We start from the raw sequence: 23872 nt of genomic DNA, 5'->3' as shown, positions 1-23872 counted from the left end.
ATTTGAGGATAGCCAGGTTTTGAAGTTTAATTCCTCTACTATGTGAGGCCTATGTTCACGAGGTCTAGGTTTTTGGTTATAGAATCCAGACAGACCATAGCTGGTTGACCAAAGCAAATTGCTGATGTGTGCACTCCATTGATAAATCCAGTCCCATTCATCCTCAAAAACTCATTCTATAAAGTTTTTATGACATAAATAAAATCCTATTTATCCTGGGCAAAACTTTGCCTAATTCAGAATTTCCCAAGCCTTGTGAAGTTTAAATACCGATTAATGGGAATGACTTCATTTTGAGGCGTGTTTTCTTTATGTAACAGAATTTACAAACATTAACTATATTTTTAATCAGATTAGAGGCAGAATGGCATCATAATTATGAGTACTGTGGACTGAGATTGCCTATGTTCTGATCCTGGCACTGGACCTTTAACAGATGTTTGACTAAAGGTAAATACATTATGATTGCTACAGACTAAATGAATATGTCAAGTGCTTTGTAATGTACATTGGACATACTAGAAATATAGGCATACCCTTTTTACAGCATTTTGCAGAAACTGAGTTTTCAAAAAAATCAAAGCAGACCCACCACCAGCAAAAAGATAGACTTGAAGGTTGAGGTGGTTAGCCTTTTTTATAAGCAATAAAGTATTAAGGCATGTACATTTTTAAGAAAATATTTTTATTGATTTTCAGAGAGGAAGGGAGAGGGAAATAGAAACATCAATGATGAGAATCTTTGACTGGTTGCCTCCTGCACGACCCCTACTGGGGACGGAGACCGAAACCCTAGCATGTGCCCTTGACCAGAATCGAACCCAGACCCTTCAGCCTGCAGACTGATGCTCTATCCACTGAGCCAACCTGGCTAGGGCGGCGTGTACGTTATTTTTCTAAGACAATGCTATTGCACTTTATAAGATCACAGTGTACTGTAAACATGACTTTGTTATGCACTGGGAAAATAAATCCAACCTCTGATATGCCTGTACTATATAAAGATCAGCAGACTGCCCAGCAGTGGTTGAGTGTCGACCCATAAACCAAAAGGCCATTGGTTCAATTCCTGATCAGGGCACATGCCGAAGGTTGTGAACTCATTCCCTGGTGGGGGATGTGCAGGAGGCAGCTGATTGATGTTTTACTCTGCATATCCATTTCCCTTCCCCTCTCTCAAATCAATTTAAAAAAAAGATCAGCAGGCCAACAAAATAGCCTACCTATAGCAATTTCTACAGAATTGGCCATTTGCATAAAATTCGGAAGAAACAATACTGAGAACATGCATTTCAGACACTCTCAGAATAAGGGTGAAACTAGTTATTTAATACAATGCCAACCCCCAAGTAGAGAGGATCGTTCTGGTTAAGTAACTACTCCTAGGTTAAAATAAAATCTTTGTAAACTGAATTGTACCAGCACTTTACTTTTCATTTGCATTTATTTAACACAGTTCTCAAAACATTTGAGTGAAATTGGGCCTCCTCTGGTATGCAAAGGACCTGAAATAATATTTAAAAAATGAACAGGCAGTCTTCAGTTCATCCACAACACAGTAGTGTTTCTTTCTCCAAATTCTGAAGCACCCAGTTTCTTTCATATAGTCTAAAAGCTAGAACAAGAGCACACTTGTGGTGGAATGTATTGTCACTTGCTGATAACCAGTTGAAATACCATCATTGAGAAATAGCCTTTTTAAGCCATACATTGTGCCACTCTTTCCCTGCTATATAATACAGATTACATAAAGGCTGACAAATCCACATTAGTATAAGCATTAAGCATTTGCTGTATTGAAAGATCATTAGTTCTAATACTAGCAGTACTGAGTTACAGAGCATAATTTTTAATATTTAGTTGCAGGTATATTAAGTATGGTAGGTTCCATGGACTAAAGGAAAATGGACATTTTTGTCTTCAAATTTACTATTGACAACCTAGTCTGAACAATTCTGCTAAGCACTGATGTTAGAAAGAAAAGTAAAAATCAAACTTTATTGTTGCTTTTTGCCATTTGGTAGCATTTTACACACAGGCTTCGATCTTCAGAATACCCTGGATTCAGTAGAAAAACCCTTTAAATGAAGTTTTGTACAATAAAAACTTCTCAGCAGTCAAAATTTAGACTGTAAAAAAATACATGCAAAACATACTTTTCTGAAAACACTTAACTTGGAACAAAGCACCGAACTACACAAATGCGAATGAGAACAGCATTTCAACTCCACCAAAAGTAGTCATCATAAAAGGTGTAAAAGTCACCTAACTTCACTAGGCACTGTTCACTTTTTAAACAGGAGACAATAAAAAATATTGTCCACAAACAATATCCAAACTCTAAGGTAGGTTTCAGAAAGCCTTCCACTTCATGCTTTAATAGCGACCTGGAATTGAAGAGAGAAAAAAAGGGGCATTAATTCTGAGAACTTATTAGCAAGTATATTTTACTGAGAATTTTAGAATGATCTGTCATTCAGACATTCCTATGTACCAGATTCTCTTCTGTGAAAATAGAGGAAGACTTTCACACAAGAGTCTCTAGAAATGAATCAATGTGAAACAATAGAAATAACTAGGAAGTAATTATCAACCTGAGCTAAGTAAGGTTAAGTCACAAAGATGTTCCCAAGATGTGCAAAAATTACAAGCACTAGTGCTACAAATGGTGAGACTACCTACAGACACACACACACACACACACTTTATTTAAATAAATGTATTTCTTATTGATTTCAGAGAGGAAGGGAAAGGGAGAAATAGACATCAATGATGAGTGAATCATTGATTGGCTGCCTCTTGCACTGGGGATCGAGACTGCAACCTGTGCATGTGCCCTTGACCGGAATTGAGCCCAGGATCCTTCAGCCCACAGGCCAATGCTCTATCCACTGAGGCAAACCAGCTAGGGCTATATTTACTATTTTAATTAGAAACTAGGTTTCAAGGGTTCTTTTCATACCATCTGGAACCCTAAACATAAAGTTTGTGGGATTATCTATACTAATAAAAGGATAATATGCTAATTAGACCAGACATCTTCTGGACAAAGCCCTGGTGGCAGGGGCTGAGGCAGAGGTGGTTAGGGGTGATCAGGCTGGCAGGCATGCAGGCATGCGAGTGGTTAGGAGCCAGTGGTCCCAGATTGCGAGAGGGATGTCTGACTGCAGGTTTAGGCCTCATCTCTCCTGGATTGGAGAGGTTGCAGGCCAGGCTGAGGGATCCCCCCAACCCTGTGCACAAATTTCGTGCACCGGGCCTCTAGTCTATAATAAAAAAAGTGTAATGTGCTAATTAGACTGGATGCCCCTCCAGACGAAGCCGGAGCTGTGAGGGAAGCCTGGGTCCCGGGTGCCAGAGGGAAGGAAGGCCTACTCTTGCACAAATTTTGTGCATTGGGCCTCTAGTACATGAAACTACTTGAATGAACCCCTTTTCTGCATAAGAAAGTTACTCTGCTGTGGTTTGGCAAATTAGGTAGGGCAAGCCATATTATCACAATATATAAACTAAATAATATATCAAGACAAAAACTTACGAGGTGAGTATGATCGAGATCTGGAACGTGATCTATATCCTCCACGACTATAGTAAGGAGAAGGTGACCGTCTTCTGTAAACAAATTAAGATCCCAGAGATCACAATTAGATGAAAAGACATATAATTATGCACAGTCCCTTTATCAGTTTCTAAAACTAGAAGGCTGCCATCAACCCGCAAAAACTTTGTATTAGTCATGGGATTTCAAGGTCTGATCACTCAATACTACCAGAAGTCAAATTACTCCTTGCTGTTTCATCCATTGATAATATACTAACCCATTTTAAATACTACTAAATATGAGAAAATAAGTCTTTTCCACTAATCCCAAGCACGCCCTCAAAATAAATTTCACTAGTGTATCAAAGTGATTTCAATTTGTTAAGACTGACTTAAGTGTTTAACAGCCAACAAAGAAAATGTAGCAAAAGAGAACAGCTATCACGAATAGATACTAAAAATATTATAGGTCCTAATCAATGACCTTATACCCATCATTATCTTATTCAAGTACAAAAATGATACCACTGAGTAAAAGCTTAACCAATTTCTGCAAATGCACAAAGCCATGGCCACATCACTTGGGGTCAGTTACAACATTTAATGAACTTCATGCAATCCAATCTTGTGCGATGCCACATAATTTAACTACCAAAAGACTAGTAATGGAGTCTTCATGTGAGCTGTTTCTACTGTTGTAAGATTTATAACCCTCTCTGGCATACCTGTAAATCTGATCCCTGTCTTGAGCAGCTCTCCATCCTCCTCCACCTCCACCACCTCCTCTGTAAAGGCAAAAATTCATTAACTTTTATGAGTTTTTGAAAGAATTTTCAATTCATGAAGTAAAACAAACATGTGAGATATGAAAGCTAGATTCTTGTAAGTAAAATGATAAAGAGCTACCTTTGCCATTCCTTGGCATAGAGCTCTCTGGTGGCTAAAACAAGTATCATTAGAACAAAGAATATCTCTAAGTAAATGCTCAAATTAATTAAAACGAAGACCAAATCTACCACTTTAATATCCTCAGCTTCCATAAGCAATCCCTCAAGTGCTATTTAATGCAAAAATACTCTAAATAAAATGTTGTCCAAAATAAGATGCTGGACAATGTCAGAAGCACCCTATGGCCTCACTTCCATAGATATTAAGACACCAACAATTGTCAATTTCATAAAACATTATCAAATCGTTTTTTTTTTTAAAGAAGGTATCTATACCCCAACATCACACCAAGATAAGGTATCATGGATTACTGTGGCAATACTTATTACAGAAGTTACATTCTGACAAGGCAGGGTCTCAATTATTGCTGCTGCTAAAACAAAGGAAACTTGTACTTTGTTTTGATCTTTTCTCAAAAAGATCTTTTGTTTTTCAAGTATGATAGGCATAACTCTACCAACCCCATAAAAATTTGAAGTTCGGTAATGAACAAATTGTTACTATTTTTCTTATATAAATACTTTTATGGACTCTTCCAAGAATCACCTTTACCTGCCTTTTAGTGCACGATACATTAGATATACAAAAATCCCCCACAACTCTGCTTTATAAAGCATTAACTTTCAAAGCAGTTTATTTTGCTTTAAAAACAGTATTTAAAAAAAGGAGGAAAAACTGAAGTATGGTCTGTAATTGTTTCCGCCATGCTCAAAGTATACAGATTAATTTAAAAAGAGACAAAACCTAAAAATCTGGTTTAAAAACTAGCTCTGGTTATCTTGGTATAAAAAAGTAATGCTTTTATTAAAAATGACAAAAGTTATGCTTAAGTTATGCTGCAACTGAGGTGCACTCTCCCTTCTAGGGCACCTGCACCCACCTTTCCGTTTTCCCTTTCTCCCCAGGCATGTTACCTCTGCTTTTCTCTCTCCTAAGCCTCAAGGGCTACTACCTCTGTAACCTTTTACATAAACTTTCTCTTATAATTAGGAGGGGTGAAAAAAAGTTGCAACTGAGATTCAGAAAAGTTGTTGCTTCCTTCAAGTCTTTGGCAACTTAAAACTCACATTTTATTATGGTTAACTTACCTGTATGATCTGCTATAGTAGTCCCGATCATCATAGCCTCGATCGTATCCTCTGTCGTAGTAATCACGACGGCGTGAGCTGCCACTGTGAATAGTATTAAATCTTTATAAAATACCAAGTAGCCTTCCCTATTTTTCTAGACATGACTTTTTGCTGTTAATATATTTTTTACTGATTTTAGAGAGAAAGGGAGAGGGAGATAGAAATATCAATGATGAATCATTGATCAGCTGCCTCCTGCACACCTCCTACTAGAGATTGAGCCCGCAACCCGGGCACGTGCCCTTGACCTGAATCGAACCTGGGACCCTTCAGCCCACAAGCGCAGGCCAATGCTCTGTCCACTGAGCAAAACCGTACATGCGGCTTCTTACCAAGAGTTTAAAAATTTGTAATAGCCCTAGCTGGTTTGGCTCAGTAGATAGAGCGTCCGTCAGCCTGCAGACTGAAGGGTCCCAGGTTCAAGGGTCCCAGGTTCAATTCTGGTCAAGGGCACATGTCTGGGTTGTGGGCTTGATATGCAGTAGGAGGCGCCCAGGAGGTAGCCCATCAATGATTTGCTCTCATCATTGATGTTTCTATCTTTCCCTCCCCCTTCCCCTTCAATTAAAAAAAAAACAAAACAAAGAAATGTGTTCTTTAAAAAAGGGGGAGCACACATATTCTACTAACATGCTTTCAACTTCAGCCAATTTGCCAATTCCACATTTTCACTCAAAAAAAAAAAAATCATATGGAGAATGCAGTTTGAGACTGGGAGTTCAGCCTATTAGAACATGGCAATTATGGTACAATTCTCTGCCTTATATAAGATCTTTATATTTAAGTTTTAAAAAATGACTCCAAATTAGAGTTTTCTGCATGAGAACTGTCTTATTATTAGTTCAGTCCATGTTTTCCACTCTGCTTAAGGAAACAAAAACTAAAGAATGCACTCGAGTATGATTTACACAAACTTGATTTTAACTATAATGGTTAAGTTTCCATTCTGGGGAAAATTATCCAAATCAGAAACATTTAATTACCCAAGCAAAGCTGAATATATGGTATTTCTTTATGATACAGTGGGATGGGATCTATGTAATGGTGTCAATCAGAATTTGTGCCACAATCAGAATGTTTCCACAGAATATATATTACCAAATAGTTTTAGCTAGTTAAGAAAAAAAGGAAAATTATTTATACCATGGCAAGATTAGATGAAATGCCAAAAATTTCCCCATAGCACATGGAGGAAGTGAACAAATGAAATCAATAAAATTTCTATCTTGAAAATAAACTTACTAGGTAGGTCTCCCCATATAAATTCCTGGTGTTGGGGTATGTGGTCTTTTTGTTATAGAGAAATCAACTCTGATTCTACGTCCATCAAGCTCCATTCCATTGGCACGCTCTTTTGCCTAATAACTTTTGCCTAATAAATAAATAAATAAATAAATTAATTAATTCACACACACACACGCACACAGTTGTTATATACATCCTGGATAGTCACAAACTATCCAGTAGTTAAAAAATAAAGTCGGACTGGATGTTTCAGTTAGATGCATTAATTTATTTCAATGTTGATAGAACATCATGGCCCACAACTTTACGTTGTTTCTCCTATTAAATTTTTAAAAGGTAGTCATAAAACTCAGGAGAAAAGCTTATCAAAAAAGCCACAAAGTCAATTTAAATCAGGTAATTGAATTGTTATTTTTAACAACTTACAGTGCTTCTAGCTCTAAAGCAATACATATCCGACAAACCATTAGTTATGATTTGAAATGGCTGGGAATAAGATTTCATAAATGTATATGAAATTCAAATTTCAATGGCCACAAATGTGAAGTCCCAGCCATGAGAATTTACAGATTCTATTGCTGCTTTTGCATTACAATAACAGCATTGAAAAGTTGTGACTGAAAGTCCCCTAATGGCTCACAAGGCCTTAAATATTTAGTAATTTTTAACAAAAAAGTTGATGGATCCCTGCTATGGAAGCAAAAAGCTGGAATGAAGACAGCTACATATAGCTCCTTCATCTAGAATATACAGCAATGAAACTTCAAAGCAAAAATAAAATAAAAAACCCTATTCCAAAGACTTAGCTGTTTGTCCACCATTTAAAGAACACCCTTTCCATAAGTAGATTTTAACTTCCAATTATGCTTTTTTGTTTGAAAGTTTAAGCCCTCAGAAGATAAGTTTCTGGCACTACTGATTCAGATACAAAATATTAGTATGCTATTCTTCAGAAAGCTGTGTACTGTAGCAGAAAATTAGGGAAATAAGGCCTATGCTACTAGTAACCATGGGAAAAACCCTATTTATATCTTTGGAAATCTCTTAAATATCTTAAATTGTAGTCTATCCTAATTACTTGCATTTAGCTTTCCATTCTTCCTTTAGCAGTTCAGGTTACTCTTATGGTTTTCAAAAATAAGTACAGTTTTCATAAATAACCATATAATTTTACCTAGAACTGAATTCCCAATCTCAATATTGACCTAAGATGGTTTATCACTGTTTCCAAGCTTTTCTCTTCTTTATACCATCCCTTGGAGATGACTCCAGCTATTATCCATATACAAATAAAGTCCAAATTCTTAAAATATGGCCCATATTCACGCTGTCCATGTTCACTTTTAGTCAACATACTAATTTTTTTTACTTCCAACATTCTGCCTGAAGTCAATTAACATTTAAATATGAACCAGATCCTTTTTGAGTCATAACTATCAATTTTAAATATTCTTCATTGTAGAAAATGGTTCAATGTAAACACTGATGAAATAGTCTATAGAGTATTAACCTTCAATAACTATACCTAGTATGTATATCATATCTGGAACCAGTCATGTATGAAGTGCTGCCCTCAGGTTTTACTTCAAAATAATGTGGTGGTGATGTTGGGTGACTGAGTTAGAGGTATAGCAGGCCAGAAGTATACTGAAGTGGGGCATAATATAACCAGTTGCCCTAAGTCACACTTTATTATTCTGTATATATTTGAATTTTTCCATAATAAAAGGTTGAAGAAGTTCATAAGTATTACTGGTTTTACTGGTTTCAATCTTTTTCCAGAAGATTGCATTTCCTGTAACTCAAGCTACATTTACACATCCTATTTACAATATTAAAACCAAAGTTGTCCTTCCTAAAATACTTGGAAGTTTACAAGGTATAGGCAGGCTTTTACTTACTTCCTTGGCATCATCTACATTTTCAAAATATACAAAGGCAAATCCTCTTGAACGTCTAGATTGCTGGTCATATACGATAGACACATCAGCAATGGGGCCATATTTAGAGAATACTTCTCTTAGATCTCTCTCTGTAGTGTACAAGCTCAATCCAAATACTCCAAGACAGCAGTTGGGATCAGGATTTGCCTAAAAATAGAAAAGTAGATTTTAAAACTTTGCCATAAATCAAATAAAAAGGAAACAGCATAAACAAATTAGCCAAAAGTGTCACTACGAATAAAAGTAAACAGACTAAATAAACATTTTAAAAATGCACGTGTTACAGCAAGTGCTGCAAGCATGTTTAAGAATGGGCAGAAAGGCCCTGGCCGGTTTGGCTCAGTGGTTAGAGCATCGACCCACAGACCGGTTAAGATTCCGATCAAGGGCACGTACCTCCGTTGCAGGCTTGATCACCGGCACCGGTCGGGGCGTGTGCGGGAGGCAACCAGTGGATGTGTCTCTCTCACATCGATGTTTCTCTCCCTCTGTCTCTCCCCCTCCCTTCCACCCTCTCTATAAAACAAACAAAGAAACAAACAAAAATCAATGGAAAAGATATCCCAGGTGATTAACTAAAACAAACAAACGGTCAGAAAGAATTACAACAGGAGCAATTTTAATCTTAGAATTAAGTAGAGGGGGGTAAGGGGCACATACTATTAAAAAACAAACTAACTCTTTGGGGGGAGATTAGAGGGCAATTTTGAATGATTCACTTTCTAGGAATTTATTTTAAGAAATGTTCACATAGCCTGGCTTGTGTGGCTCAGTGGTTGAGTGTTGACCCAGGAACCAAGAGGTCACCAGTCAGGGCACATGCCTAGGTTACAGGCTTGATCCCCAGTAGAGGGTATGCAGGAGGCAGCCAATCGATGCCCCTCTCACCCATGTTTCTATCTCTATCCCTCTCCCTTCCTCTCTAAAAATAAAAACATAAAAAGTTCACACATTCATAATATGTACACACAATCAGAATAGCATTGTCTCTACAAGCCAGAGAAATACATGATAAACTAAAAATGCTGAATTAAAATATAGGGAATGCTAGGCTTGATCCTATTTTTAGAAACAAACTATTCACATACACACACAAATGAAGTCAAAGATGTGCACTCAACTGTTAACAGATATTAAACAGCTTGCTTGCAATCATTATAAAAAGTGAACCACATCTTGATGACATTCCAGTTGCCATAATGAATTTACCCCGTTTTCATTCATTTACTCCAAATTCCACTCCACTCTCAGAAACAAACACACACCCTACAAAACCATTTGGATTATACAATGAAATCACAATATAAATACACTAAATGCCATCTCATTTGGAACCCTCATGGAAGACAAGAAAAAGCCTTCCTACCCCAAAGAAACTTGCTTACAATTAAATGGGAAAGCATTATGTAATAGGTATTAATAACCAACACAGAAAACTTAAGTAACATAAGTATGGAACAGATACATAGATGCTATGTGATCTAATGTACTAATATTATAACAGTAATGCACATGGAGTATTATTTGATGGGCTGAATTATAAATGTGACAATGTGCTTAACTTAAATATGAATGCTAGTCCAAATGTACACCATACATGGGAGACACCTTTTCATTTATTTAACTTTTTAAAAGGCGGCAACGGAGGGGGAGGGGAACAGATTTGTTGATCCACTTTATACATTCATTAGGTGATTCTTATTATGTGTCCTGATTGGGATTGAACCCACTACCTTTGCATATCAGGAAGACACTCAAACCAACTAAATTACCTGGCCAGGCTGGGAGATATCTTTTAAAAAAAGATTATTTCAAAACACTAGAAAGCCTCAAAGAGGTAACTCTCTGCTAATGCTCCATTGTCAAAATCATTTCTAACTTCAAAAAGAGATAGGACTATTAAATTAAGTGGTTTTAGACAGTCTATTGCTTCAAAAACACAGAATATTTTTCATCATACCCGATTCCCGACATGACGTCTGCGAGTAGACATGGGAGAATGACTGTGGCTATGACGCCTCCGATAGTCTCGACTGTAAGACCTGCTTCGGGATCGTCTATGGGAGCGAGACCGAGATCGTGATCTTGTATAATGCCTTCGAGAACTTCTTCTGGATCTAGACCTGCAAAACAAAGGCTCGAAAGGTCATGACTAAATAGCTGACAAAATATGGCTTACAATTTTTTTTAATACTCTAGAGTTAAACTCCAGAAGACAGAACACAATCCAGGCATATACTAGCATGATACCAAATGAGTGGAATTGATACCTTTTTTCTGTATTAATAGTCAATTCAACTGTTAGAGTTCCAAAACCATTAACTCTCTTCCAACCTTTCTTATTAAAAAAATAAAGTGAACACATTCAATCATCTTTTGAAAATCAGGAAACATGCATCCATACTAGCTTAATTTGTCTCCCTCTCAGAATACCACCCTATTTTTCTGCTTCTCCCATTATGCCCACCATTCACTTAAGGTAAAATCACCATCATAGTAGCTCCCTCTGCTGTGTTTTAAAAGCAACCAGTTGCTCTTAACTAGATAGAGAGTGATGATATGAATCGTCATCTAAATCAGGATGGACACATTATAAGAGAGAAAAGGTACGGTTAATGATGCTTCATAACGGGCATATAATGGAGCTGTCCTGGGCAACCAGGATGTATGGCATACTTTTGACCAACATTAAAAAAAAAGTACATGTTATTACTTTTGCTTTATACATACATTCAATATAATACTAGCCTACACCTATTAATCAAAAATTGCAGTTACTGAAAGCCAATGTTCTGCAGTATATTTGCAATAAGAAGGTTACTTATACTCAATTCTGAAGAACTGGTACTATTACTAACTTGCCTTTATATAAGGAAGCTAAGGTGGAAAAAGGTTAAATAATCTGTCCAAACCAGAAAAAAACAGGTAAGATTTGAGGCCTAACTCAAAAGCCCAGGCCTTTAACGATTAAATAGTCTTCGGTCTTCTAGAACTTATGATTAACTTAATTTCTACTAAGGATTATACAGGCCAACAAATAATCAAATCCTCTCTATCTTCCTAGTTTACAAAGTTCACACCAATTTCAAAGCTAAGAGCAACAGTCTTTCTTACCTAGATTCAGATCTGGACCTGGACTTTGATCTGGAACGCCTGGAATCTTCCTTGGAGCGAGACCTTGCAGGGGTATGCCTTGCAGATTTCCCAGATCCATGAGCACTTCCACTTCTGGAAGCAGAACGGGATTCCTACACGTAGATGTCAAAAGTTTAATTTGTATACTTTCTGGGCAACTTTAAAACAAATAAGCTGCTGTGAAATAAATGGTGAGGGAAAGCAATCCCCTTCCAAGGTAAGAAAATATAAGGGCAGGAACTGAATATACCCAGTACAATTGCATTGCTCCAATTGACATATGTCGATTAACTTGAACTTCCACCTTTTTGGAGCAGGAATAAGTTAACTGATCCACTTTCTTCAGAAAGGGGTGTCAAAGCCAAGCAGCTGAGGGACTGTCCAAGGATTGTGTTTAGGGAATGTTACTCCATAAAGATTAGGGTGAAAAACAACCTTATTAAAAATAACTATGACTTCTATCCATTATACCTATTTCAATCAAGTTACCATCAATAAAAACAAAACCCTATGAAATTCATAAAACTTACTTTTAAAATGCTTTTGATTTTTTATTAAGACCTCAACTTTTCAAATTGTTCTTCAGTGGGAAAAGAGACAAGGACAACCTTTTTCAAATCCTAGAGAAATGTAGAAGCCTAGTGGAAAGCAAGGACCAGCTTGAAGGACACCAGACAGTTAAGACCCTGTTCCATCTAATCATGGTGGGAGGCCTTGGAAGACCCAGAAATAAACCAGATGGAGCTACAGCAGAAAGGTAGTGAATTGTGCGAAGGTAAAAGAATAGAGAGGGTGCCAGAGAACTACAGCTTCCTCAGTTAAATGGAGATGAGCCAGGGCAAATGGGAAGTTAGAAAAGCTATCTAACGTACCTATTAAAACCAGAATATTAAATTAGGAGCTTCTAACCTAGGCTTAGAAAGGGAATCTAGGAATTATATGTAAAACCGAAGTCTAGGTATATACTATATACCCATAGCTTTCCCAATCAAAACTAGGATTAGCCAGTAGGTAAGTGGCACAAAAGGAAGATCTCTCTCAGAACAAAACTATCAATGGAATGGATAAATAGGATAACCAGCAGTTCACCAAAGACCAACTAATCAGCAGAAAAGGCATACATGTATAAGTAGTAATGGAACCAGAGAAACATTCTGCCAAATGAAGAAATAGAAAATTGGATAAGAGAACACCCACACTTACACTACTGACATCTAAGGCATCATCAAACAAGACAACCTTTATTTCAAGTTACCAAATGTTAGGCAAATTAAAAGGCATAAATAAAGTTCAGTGAGTTTTTCCACCCAAGATAGAATAAAAATGGCCAGATTCAAAAGGAACCAACATTACTGTGGAGGGAAGAATGGATGTTGAAGCTGCTGGATAAAAGTTAGGGACCTCCCTGTGTGGTAGATCTTTAGAATATTCTTGAAAAAAATAGAACAGGATTATTTTTAAATTACAGCCTCAAACATTTTAGACTACGTTCTAGATTTACAGCACAATGGAGAAAATTTGGAGGATCCTTCCTATGACACCCAGAGAAAAAATTTATATACAATGAGACAAATTAAAAATTGAAGATTAGAATAGGGAAGAAAAGAGTTAACTCAGCCTGTAAAATGAGTTCTGGTTTCTAGGCCATAACAACTTTAGAAACTTTCCCAACACTTCAAAATCATAAAATATGGTGTGATGTGAGATGAAATGTGAAACTTTCCACTCCTTCCCTCTAGGAGTGATAACAAAGTCAAAGAAATAGATGGTACTTTTGGACAAAGTAATTTTCAAAAATGAGGGCTTAGTTTCTACCACAGGCAACATCTAACATAGAAGATAGTAATGGAGACCCAAGTTACTAAACGCCTTTGTTTACTTCACTACCAGAATGATTACGTCATGGAACAATTATAACCTTTAATGGAAGCCAAAGAAGAAAACATGCTCTGAAAGGAAGCAGAATATAGGTGCTTCACAGTAAGAGTTAAAAAGATTACCAACAAAGTTATGCAGTTAATTGAAACTAGTCAGCATAGGGATCTAAGTAGAAAGAGAGGGTCAAGATTCCCCTTCTTTAAAAAGCCTCTTGCTTTATTAAACAGAACAGCCTTATTCTAAGCTGAAATGCTTTTTATTAGTCTGTTCACTAAGAGAAGAGATAGTAATTCTAAGCCATATTGAGACTTCCCCCATGAAATTCTAACAGATCAAGAATTTTAAGAATTCACGCAGCCTCTGAAACTACCTGGCATATATATTTTGTGGGCAATTATTTCTTTAACCAGGAAAGGGGGAAAACACCAGAATGCAAAAATTTCCCTTTCTATACTGATAACTTGGTTAGGTTAACATCTAAACAATACCTGCACCAACTGTTCTCACCAGGAATATCCTTAAAGAAGTTAAACCCCTTTGTAGTTATGTTGGCCATTAGCTGGCTTGGAAATACATGCAAGGAAATTTAGCCTGTCTAGAAGAAATAAGATCTAAAATTAAATTATTAGCCAAATCTAAAAGCAGAGAGTTAACTTTAAACCTTAATCCACAGGCAAATCTGTAAAACCAGCTGGGAAAACCCTCTACACAAGGCAAATTTCAAGTCTACTCTCAGCTGACAAACAACTGGTGTCAACATTAAATCCTACCAAAAGAAGCACTACTCTGAACATCTGTACCTCAAGGAGAAGAATCATGAACTAAGATGAACATATTAAAACAAAGACAAAAATTCCCTGAAAACCTCTTGAAGAATTCAGTTGTTATGAATTGGATGTCAGTCACATAGTAACATACAACCTACAGGAAACACATCAGGAAAAAAAGTTAGCCTTCCAACAGAACACCTTATTTCTCATTCCCCTATTCTGAGAAGGCAGCAGCTTAAAAAACCTTTGAAAGGTGACAGAAGTGGGAATAACCACCCAATTGCTAGGTTTCTTCTGTATTATTTTTTAAAGACTGGATGCAATAATTAGATTTAAAACTGACTCTTGTAGACCTACAGTATTTAAAAAAACAAGTCCCCTATCTGGAGCTGATTTTAACTATTGTCTAGAATTAGGTATCTTCATTTCTTAAAAGCACCATACATGTTTATGATGCTAGTTAAGTCTCACTGACTTAGCCAACCTCTGAAGTGTTATGCATCCCACCTTTTTTTTTCTCGACAAAGGCATCTTCCTGGAACTTGGTGCTATCTCTGCTTCACCTGCACCCCTCCCTCACATTAATCAGCCTTACCTTACTGCTCAGGACAAGAGGCCTGCCCACTTCACCCCCAAGGGGAAACAAAATACCTTAATGGGTAAGGTGGTCTAACATCAATGTTTATTTTTGCCCTTTATCTACCTTGGGCCATTTAATCAAACCTTAAACTGCACCCCCCCCCAACCCCTCCTTGAGGGCTAATTAAGTCTTTTCTCTTTTGGACCTCAAGAACCTTTCAGCCTCCTAATAAAAGAACCCAGGGCTTGAACAGAAATATCCACTCATATCACTTTCACCTCAACTCTCTGCCTATTTGTAATTCAGGATGCAAAGTTACATAATGAATTTAATTATTAGTTTGTAGGCGGAATTTTTTTTTTTTTACAAAGCAGTAATGGGGCAAGGCAAATGCTGGAAATTGTCTCCTATAAATGGTAATAATTTTCTTCTCCTTGCAAGATACAGAAATAAACACTATAAAAAAAGGCCAATTTCACACTGACGATAGGCCCTAACATCTCAGAAAATGGGATCCCTCTAGAAATGCAACTTAAGCCACTTTTTCCATGAACAGTGGACCCAACAACTCTGAGTAGTTTTTTAAAGCTGTAATTCAATTTATTGGGGTAAGATTGGTTAATAGTTATATAGGTTTCGGGTGAGAGGAAAAGTTTTTGGGTTTTTCATTTCAGAAAGGAGAAGTGATAACCTTGGCTTCTCCAATAGGGTAGAAGACAGCTGTTGGTTGGCTATCATTGAGTATTACTTTGATGTGTACTTGTTCCATCCAACTGAAGGCAACATCATTACAATCATCTGACTCTTCTATTCAGCTACAACAAAACATACAGAAAGGAAAATGACAGAACTTTTAGATTTATGCTCCCATAAGTGGTGGGAGTGGAGAACCAGAAGAAAGCTACTTTATAAACCTATACCTCTTACATCATTATAATAGCTAAGTGTTAATAGCAGAAAATGAGAAAAAGAAATAAAGCTGATTTTGGAATGAAGCACCTGCTACTATTGCCATTTTGAGTTAGATATCCTGTTCCCTTTTATGTGTGACCCACCTTATTCTAAGGGAAGCCACGGTATTTTTAGCAGTAACCCTTGTCATTCAGCTGGAATAAGCATTAAACAGAAAAGAATTAAGAATCATCCTTGTGAATTTAGCACACATGCACCTTAAAGTTAGGACCAAAGTGGTCATAGCTTTCCACTATTGCCATCTGTAAGGAAATTTGTTTTCATAAATGCCAAAAGTATCCTGTTCAATGCTTTGCTTGGATTTTGAGGGCTTGGTTCTATAACCACTCTCGTGACATTCTTTAGGGAAATTATGACAACATCCTATTATATGGGAGTAGGGGGAAGTAGGTTTACAGCTGTTCCTATGGAAAAAAATACAAACTTTCCTGCATACTCAAAACTGTAAACCTACTTTTGCCCCACCCTGTATATTTGCTTAGTACTTAAGATAGGGGTCAGTGCATAGTAAAAGTCCAGGGGGGTGGCAGAGACCACCAGTTCCAACTCTGGAGGTACTTATTCATGTCCCTAGGAGCAGCAGAAACAACATGAAGCCAACTTTTACCCATGCTGGAAAGCTCATTCCTGCCTGGTATTTGACTACAAAGGGTTATTTTTTTAAAAAAGTCGCATTTCAATATAATTTGACTAAGAAGTTAAAATTAGAATTACCTAATTTAAACGTTCCCCCTGGAAGGCACTTCTTTACCCTGTATATATTTCCTTCTATTAAACAAATAATGCATGCATGTTTAGCAAAATATACAGGGACACATAAACAGACTAGTAATTACTTAGCGTAGTGCTTTCTGATTCCAGATTACTTCTTATCTTAACTTCATTTTTATTTCTTTTCTTCATTCTTCCGTTTCAAATTCTGACTTCTTTCATCTTCCCCACTTCACACAAATTGCTCAATATTCTACAAGTGGGACTTCTGGTCTGATAATTAGCATGCATTCTTTAATTTTTTCAAATTTCAGCTTCACTTATTCCTGAGCTTCAAATACTCATTTATAAAACTTGTCAAATGACGACTTCCGCATTTTCCTTCTTCAACATTAACCTTAATAGAAAAAGAACAGGATGAAGAATATTTTAAAACTCCAGGATAAAATCCAGTGCCAAAACTGAAACTAGAAAAAAAAAATCCCTTGTTTTGGATTAAAAAAATAATTAAAAACACCTAGAATATGCAGCTCAAAAACCTGAAACTACAGTCTCCTGCTAGTTCTAAAATATATATGGTAATCAATCTCATTTGTCATGCTTAAGTTGAATGTGAAGTGCGCTACTGAACATTTACTGTTCATCTAACATTTTAAGAACTATATTTCACACTTCTTATTTTATCCATCAATTGAAAATATGTTAAGTGTCAAAAGCACAACTCCAGTCAAAAAGTGACACGTAAATACAAAAGTGCAAGAAAGGAAAGCATGAACAATTCATTTGTACAATGACAGGGCTCAGGGTAGGAGAGATTTACAAATTGTGACTTGTCTTATAAGGTCAAGAAATGTACTTAATGTCACACATTTTTGTACCATATGTCTAAAGAGTTCTATAGAAAGACAATGTCAGGGAATCTGAAAATTTGGATTATATTTAAGTGTTCAACCTATCCCTAGAAAACTGCTCTAGTAAGTTTTTATATTCTGAATGGTCCAATTACTAAATTTAGAACTAAAACCAAGTCAACCAACTACTACATTCAAGTGAAGGAAAGCAGAACAAATTAGAGTGCATCATTGGTATTTTCAAATAATGTTGTAAACTCGCCCCCCTCAATGAACAATTAAAACCTTCTGCAGTCCAAAGGAGAAATTTTACTTTTTTAAAGGTGGCAATATGGGGAAAAGTATAGCTCACCTCTTGAATTTACTAAAAATATTTAACATCAATATACTAGTGTCTGTTCAATACCCTAAACAAAATATTGTCCTCATAAAACATCCCAGTTTTCCTGCATTTCATCTTACGTCTTCTGTTTTACTGTCAACAATTTCCTCTCCTAGTTTTATTTTCTTTCTGGGAAAAATAAAACTTTCTTAAAAAAAAAAAAAGTCTTTATACCTATCTGGGCATAAAGACTGCCATGGCTATTTGTGGAAGTGCTGTCTTTTCTAAGAAAGTAAGCCTAATTTCAATATAGTTTTAAAAAGTCAATTATTGTTTACTTAACCCAGGAAAATTTTTAAATAGGTTTTCATTTAAGGGAGTCACAGTAGTTAATTTTCTTTTAGTATCCATCACTAAAATGTAATGGGAACTGTTTGCTAGCAGCACAAATGTAATCGTGGAATCAGAATGCCCAAGCAGGTTTCCTCCTAGGGCTCCTAAAGAGTATGTACAGATACAGGACTTTGATGCAGAAGATACTGGCATGGAAGCCAAAGCTCTAGATATCACAACTTATCAATATGGACGCCTTCCTGCTGTTATTACTCCTTCCCAACCTTTCCTCTTTTGTATTTGAACTGTAAGATACACTACTAAATAATGTAAATAAGAGGTTTATTTCAACTTAGCTACCAAGTGGCCACTTTATAAAACCAAAAGACCAACTATTGAGCTAATTACTCGAAGAGATCCTACTTAGAAATAAGCAGAAACTTGTCCCATCCCGTCAACAAATTTTCTGTTAAAATGATTCTAGAGGTTACAAGTGGAATTCATGTAACATTAAAAACGTGCAAACTCATCAGGCTGATTGCAAGGTTAATATTTTAAAAATTGGGAGGGAGCAAATCAAACCTATTATGGTCAATTTTCATATCACTATAAAGACTATTTAGTTTTTTTGCAGCCACTCTACCAGAAGATTGGGTAATAGAAAAATCCTCAAACTGAGAATATGCTCTGAAAAAACCCACTATCTGACATGCCTCCATCAGTTTTCGGCCCATGCTTTTGAGATCTCTTGCAAAAACAGTACTCTAAAATTTACATTCATAAAACATTCAGTACTTTCCAGCAAAAGCAAGTTTAAGTATGCCTTTTTACTTTCAGAAGACTACCTATTCTTCATCTAATACCTAAGCACAAAAATCAATGCAAAAGAGGGACCTCATCTCATGCTATCATATTAGACCATCTATGTTGATAAAAGTTAACAATCTGAAAATAACTCCCAAAATCCAATTCAAAGCAAAGATTTGGGGGAACTTGAAGACTAATTTGCTGTAGTTAAGAACTTTTGTGGCTTGCAGCTTAAAAACAAAACAGACAATACCTAATTCCATGTGGCCCACACCACACAAAACTAACCTTGGTAAAACACTTAAATTTTTTAAATACTAATCACCACCCCATCACTATACACTGTGAGATAATACAATTTATGTATAAAAATGTATCAACAAATGACAGTGCTAAAGTGCAAAAGATACAGACAATTGTAGTTCGGTACTCTTGGGCAAAAACGTCAACTATAAAAATACTCATCACTTAGGTTTGGGGTTTTATCAGCCATAAATGGGAATTGGATGTACAAGGGGAATTCCATGTAACATCTCTCACCATCTAATTCCTCTCCATTTCCCCCCAACAAAACCAGTATTACTTACCTTATCACTTGGAATTTCAGTTTCACAATGTCACTTTCTAGTTTCAGACACTATCCACATAATTAAAATATTCTTAGCTAACCTGGTTTCAAGAGACTCATACCTAATCACTCATAACGAAACAAAGCAAACTATTTCCTCCCACTCCATAAATTCAACCCTTTATTAAAGGAAATTGGTACAATAGCTACAATTTTCTAGAAAAGAATTAGATTGAGATGTTTCAATTATAAAAATTAGAATTTGGGGTTAAAAGCAAAGAATACACAAAGAATTCAGGATTAAACAGAAAACAATGCAGAATCTGAAGGGCAGCTTGATGTGATGGTATGTATCCAGACACTATTCATGTCTAAAGAAAGTTAAGACTAGTTCCTATATTGCAAATAGGTCTACAAAAAAAGCCAATATTCTACCAAATGTGACATAAGTGCCTCTTATGGCAAAGATGTCAGCCCCTTTGCAGGAAAAAAAAAAGTTTGCAGGCAAGTTTTGGAAATTCTGGAGGATACTTTAATTTGGAGACCATAAAAAAAGACAAAAAACAAAAACAAAAAACATTTTACTTTTGCATGGGTTTGGCCAGGATCAGGGATCTCAAATCTAATCAGAGACACATTTCTTGAATTTAAATACACTTTGACATAAAAATCCCAGGTAAAGGTAAAAGGTAGATTCTGCCATAAAAGTGACACAAACCACAAATATTCAAGAACACACCCAACATACACATTTAAAATAAGACAAGGGGAGACACACTATATTAGTTCTAAGAGAATAATTTATTACTGCATACACACACAACATTTCTATTTAGGAGATGAACTACTTCCAATGTCTAAAGGATTAGGGGCAAAAAATTTCTGGAGTTACTTTGGGGGTTGTGAGAGTGGATTAGAGATTTATATAAATGAGGGGTAAGATTACAGCGGAATTGAGATTTGTATGAGTGTTTATTTACATGATCAGTTTGGAATGTTTGAGAGCCTAGAGTGAAATGAAAAAATTTTTCAGGCTCCACAAAGAGGCTACAGGCAAGTCCAAGATTACTGCCCTGAAAGCAACTTTTTCACTGCTTTCAGGCAGTTTCAAAACGAAGTTTTTTGCTAATCAGACCTGACTGTTCTACCTCCCAGCCCTTTTTATGGTATTTTATTTAACTGTTCCACTGACCTTTATGGTTTGCCAAGCATTCTTTGGGAGTCCAAACACATGTTTTAGGTCTATTCTAACAACTTCAGGTTCCAACCACCAGTTGGAAAGCAAACATACAAAACACCAAACCAAATAAAATGGAAGTATCCCACAACTTCAAGTTTAGAAATTTCTTCCAGGAAGTCATGACTCCTGAGTAATAAAGTTTTTTCTTCTAATATGCAGCTTAAAGTTATTTTATATCTTTCTCTTTCCATAATAATTTAGTGAATACCTAGACTATGTAATAGCATTATGGAAAACACTAGGATGTATACTCTACTAGAAGAAAATATGCCTGCTTCAAAAAAATTCTAATTAATAAGATGACACCTCTTCAGCTGTCTCAAACCTGAACCTAACCGCAACTGTTTCCCTTATGTAAAACATACTAACTTATTTTCTTTTAGGCAAATTTTCATCTCCACAAGCTCACGATCTTAGTAACTCTTCCAGGAATATTCAACTAAGCTAGTCAGTCGTTTTGTTGTCCCTAAACAGTGCAGAAGTACCCAGTAATTGTTTTGTTCAATCACTGAGGACTAAAAATTGTCATTTGCTTTCCAATACAAATACCAGTGACTAGTTTCCAAAGTATATTCAACTAGTAGAAACTAGAAGCCACAGCTTTCACAATTTGTGAGCACAATTCAAACTTTCTTACCCTAAGAAACATTCACCTGAATATATAAGGGAGACCTGATTAGTTCAAACCAAATCAAACAGGTTTGGCTCCAATGGTACACAGTAAGTTCACTAATGTGCCAGGAGCTAAGATATTTTAAACCACCTCGAATCTGTTTTACACGCGTCTGCTAAGATATTTGAGATTTACCTGTCAATTACTTAGACTGATTTTAAGGTGGCTCTACCTGAAAGGGGAAAAAAATCTTAAGTAACAGACTGTAAAAACACCTACCTTATTTCTAGCAAGTTAAAAAAATTAAGTTCTGTGGTGCTTTTTTATCACTCGTCTAACAAATTCTCCTAAATCTCCAAACATGCAAGACTCTGGCAAGCCTTGCATTGTTGCATCGTCATTAAAGCCTACACCCCGCAACCAAGCTTTATAACGTGCTGTTTAAAACCTGGGAACTGTTTTACTACTGAAATCTAATCAACCCGCACCGAACTCCACACCGGGGAGGTGGAGACTTAAAAAAAAAAAAAACAGGTACAAGTGGTCCACAGAATTAGAATGCCTTGAAACAAAGGAAGTAACGGCGCCATAAATCGTCGTTGCCCGCCAATTTGTCCTATACAATCCCATGGAAAAATATCTACTCCATAAAATAAGAAAACGTTATTTCTCGTGGTCTATTCTATTGGTATACTCTGATGAGTTTTGGTTTGAAAGCCCTTTCGGTACCAAAAAGAAAAGCACTCCATTTAGGCCTAACACAAAGCCCGCGCGCCATCTCCTCAAATTAACGGGCCGAGAATTTAGTCTACCTCAGATTAGTTCTCCCCACCCTAAAAGAAGCCCCAAGAACACCCTAGGTTCCATCCTTTGGGGGGGGGGGGCTTCATAAGACGACCCTTTCTTAGTCCAAATACCGGTGTAAGACCCCAAAGAACGTGCTCTTCTTTTCCTAACCAAGTAGCCCTGTGAGGCGCGGGGCCGGCCCTCGTGGACGCGCGGCTCTGCCGCCATTTTGTGCCTCTGGAAGCGCGCCCAGCCCGCCAGCCCAAGATGGCGGCGGCGAGGCCTCGCTGGAGAGCAACGGCGAAATAAGATACTGCTCCCCTCCCCCAACACCGAGGGGACGCAGCGGCCATTTTAATCCCCCTTATAACAGAAAAAACCGCCGACTCGGGTCCGAGGCCACCTAAACCTGCCTCTCTGGCCTTCCTCACGAATAAAAACTATTCACAAACGCTTTTTCAATCCGACTCCTCTCCTCCCGGCCTGACTTCGGAGCCGAAGTCGCCCAACTCCCTGTCCGAGGCCCACAGGCCTGAAAAGAGATGCAAGAAACTGGGACCACACATTCGCCCCCTGCTGCACCTCTACGTACCCGCTCGCCGTAGTTCTGCTCGCCGCTGTCGCTCATGACTCCTAGACGATGCTGCTGCTGCCGCCGCCGCCGCCGCTCGGCTCGATGTGCTTCAACCGAAGCTGCCAACCTCTTGCACCTTCTTCACAGAGGCTCGGCCGCAGCCTGTCAGCACCACAAGTTTCCACGCCGCTGAGAACCCGACCGCTCCGCACCGCTGCCACACGGGCTCTAAGTCTCGCGGATGTGACGCAGCGTCTTTAATCCGGCTCCGCCCCCTCTCAAAACGCGCGCTTTGTTGGCCCCGCCCCTCGGCGCCCGAGTCCCTTCCCCGCCAAGGCGCGACTCGAACCGGATGTGACGTAACGCCGCCTTCCGTGGGGCCCCACCCCCTTCTCTGTCTGAGCGAGGCGGGAAAATGAGCCGCCCGTTGGCGTCCTTGGTGCTGGCCTCGGCCGGCGGTGATGCCGCCCGGTAACGCCTGACTCCTTTCTGGAACTTTACCGGGAAACCGTCGTAGGCAGAGGAAGGAGAGGGAGAGATAGCCACCGTTTCTCCTATCTTTCATTTCTTTTTTCTGCTTTATTCGTTTCTATTTTTGTGCCTTCTTTTGGGCAGATATCCATGTACTGAGTTCTTTATTTTGCATTTATTTAGCCTTCATTGTAGATCTTTCTTTGTTAAATAAACGTTCATTTCAGCACGTATTAAATGCCAAAGCGCTTTACTAGATCTTGATGCACTGACGTCAGACAATCTCCGAAGAAGTTAGTCAACTATGATTTTAAGTGCTTGAGGCATGTACAACTATAGTAAATTCACAAGGAGGGAAGATTGAGTATTCCGTCACCCAACTTTCCATGGTTTCAGTTACCTGGGTCAACTGTGGTCTGAAAATGTTAAATGGAAAATTCCAGAAATGAACAACT

The 23872-nt window shown here is 37.5% G+C and overlaps 1 protein-coding gene across 9 annotated transcripts; it reads right to left on the bottom strand.

The window, feature by feature from the left end:
• Positions 1-1409: 1409 nt before the first annotated feature.
• On the bottom strand, positions 1410-23193 carry TRA2B (transformer 2 beta homolog). Of its 9 annotated transcripts, none has more exons than XM_023750582.1 (12): positions 22965-23191; positions 16978-17249; positions 15861-15984; positions 11921-12054; positions 10767-10929; positions 9203-9322; positions 8765-8953; positions 6861-6976; positions 5577-5660; positions 4266-4325; positions 3539-3612; positions 1410-2387 (listed from the first exon to the last, which is right to left on the bottom strand). In XM_023750582.1, the coding sequence occupies exons 3-12, from the start codon at positions 15936-15938 to the stop codon at positions 2377-2379; spliced, it is 1029 nt and encodes a 342-aa protein (XP_023606350.1). In that variant the 5' UTR covers positions 15939-15984; positions 16978-17249; positions 22965-23191; the 3' UTR covers positions 1410-2376. The 9 variants fall into 9 exon arrangements, 8 of the variants coding, with proteins under 8 accessions (XP_023606350.1, XP_023606353.1, XP_023606355.1 ...); XM_023750585.1 differs by having other exon boundaries at positions 15918-15984; XM_023750587.1 differs by lacking the exon at positions 4266-4325 and having other exon boundaries at positions 22965-23192.
• Between the last annotated feature and the right edge of the window lie 679 nt (positions 23194-23872).

This window comes from Myotis lucifugus, unplaced genomic scaffold (assembly GCF_000147115.1).
Source record: "Myotis lucifugus unplaced genomic scaffold, Myoluc2.0 scaffold_14, whole genome shotgun sequence".
Taxonomy (NCBI): domain Eukaryota; kingdom Metazoa; phylum Chordata; class Mammalia; order Chiroptera; family Vespertilionidae; genus Myotis; species Myotis lucifugus.
This window is presented reverse-complemented; position numbering and strand designations above follow the sequence as displayed.

Coding starts and splice junctions, on each gene's coding strand:
- TRA2B (XM_023750582.1), bottom strand. CDS start 15,938: ATGGAACAAGTACACATCAAAGTAATACTCAATGATAGCCAACCAACA. Junction 9,323..10,766: donor GACGTCATGTCGGGAATCGG/GTATGATGAAAA, acceptor TTTGTTTTATAG/AGAGGGTGGAAGGGAGGGGG. Junction 6,977..8,764: donor ATGTAGATGATGCCAAGGAA/GTAAGTAAAAGC, acceptor AAAAGTTATTAG/GCAAAAGAGCGTGCCAATGG.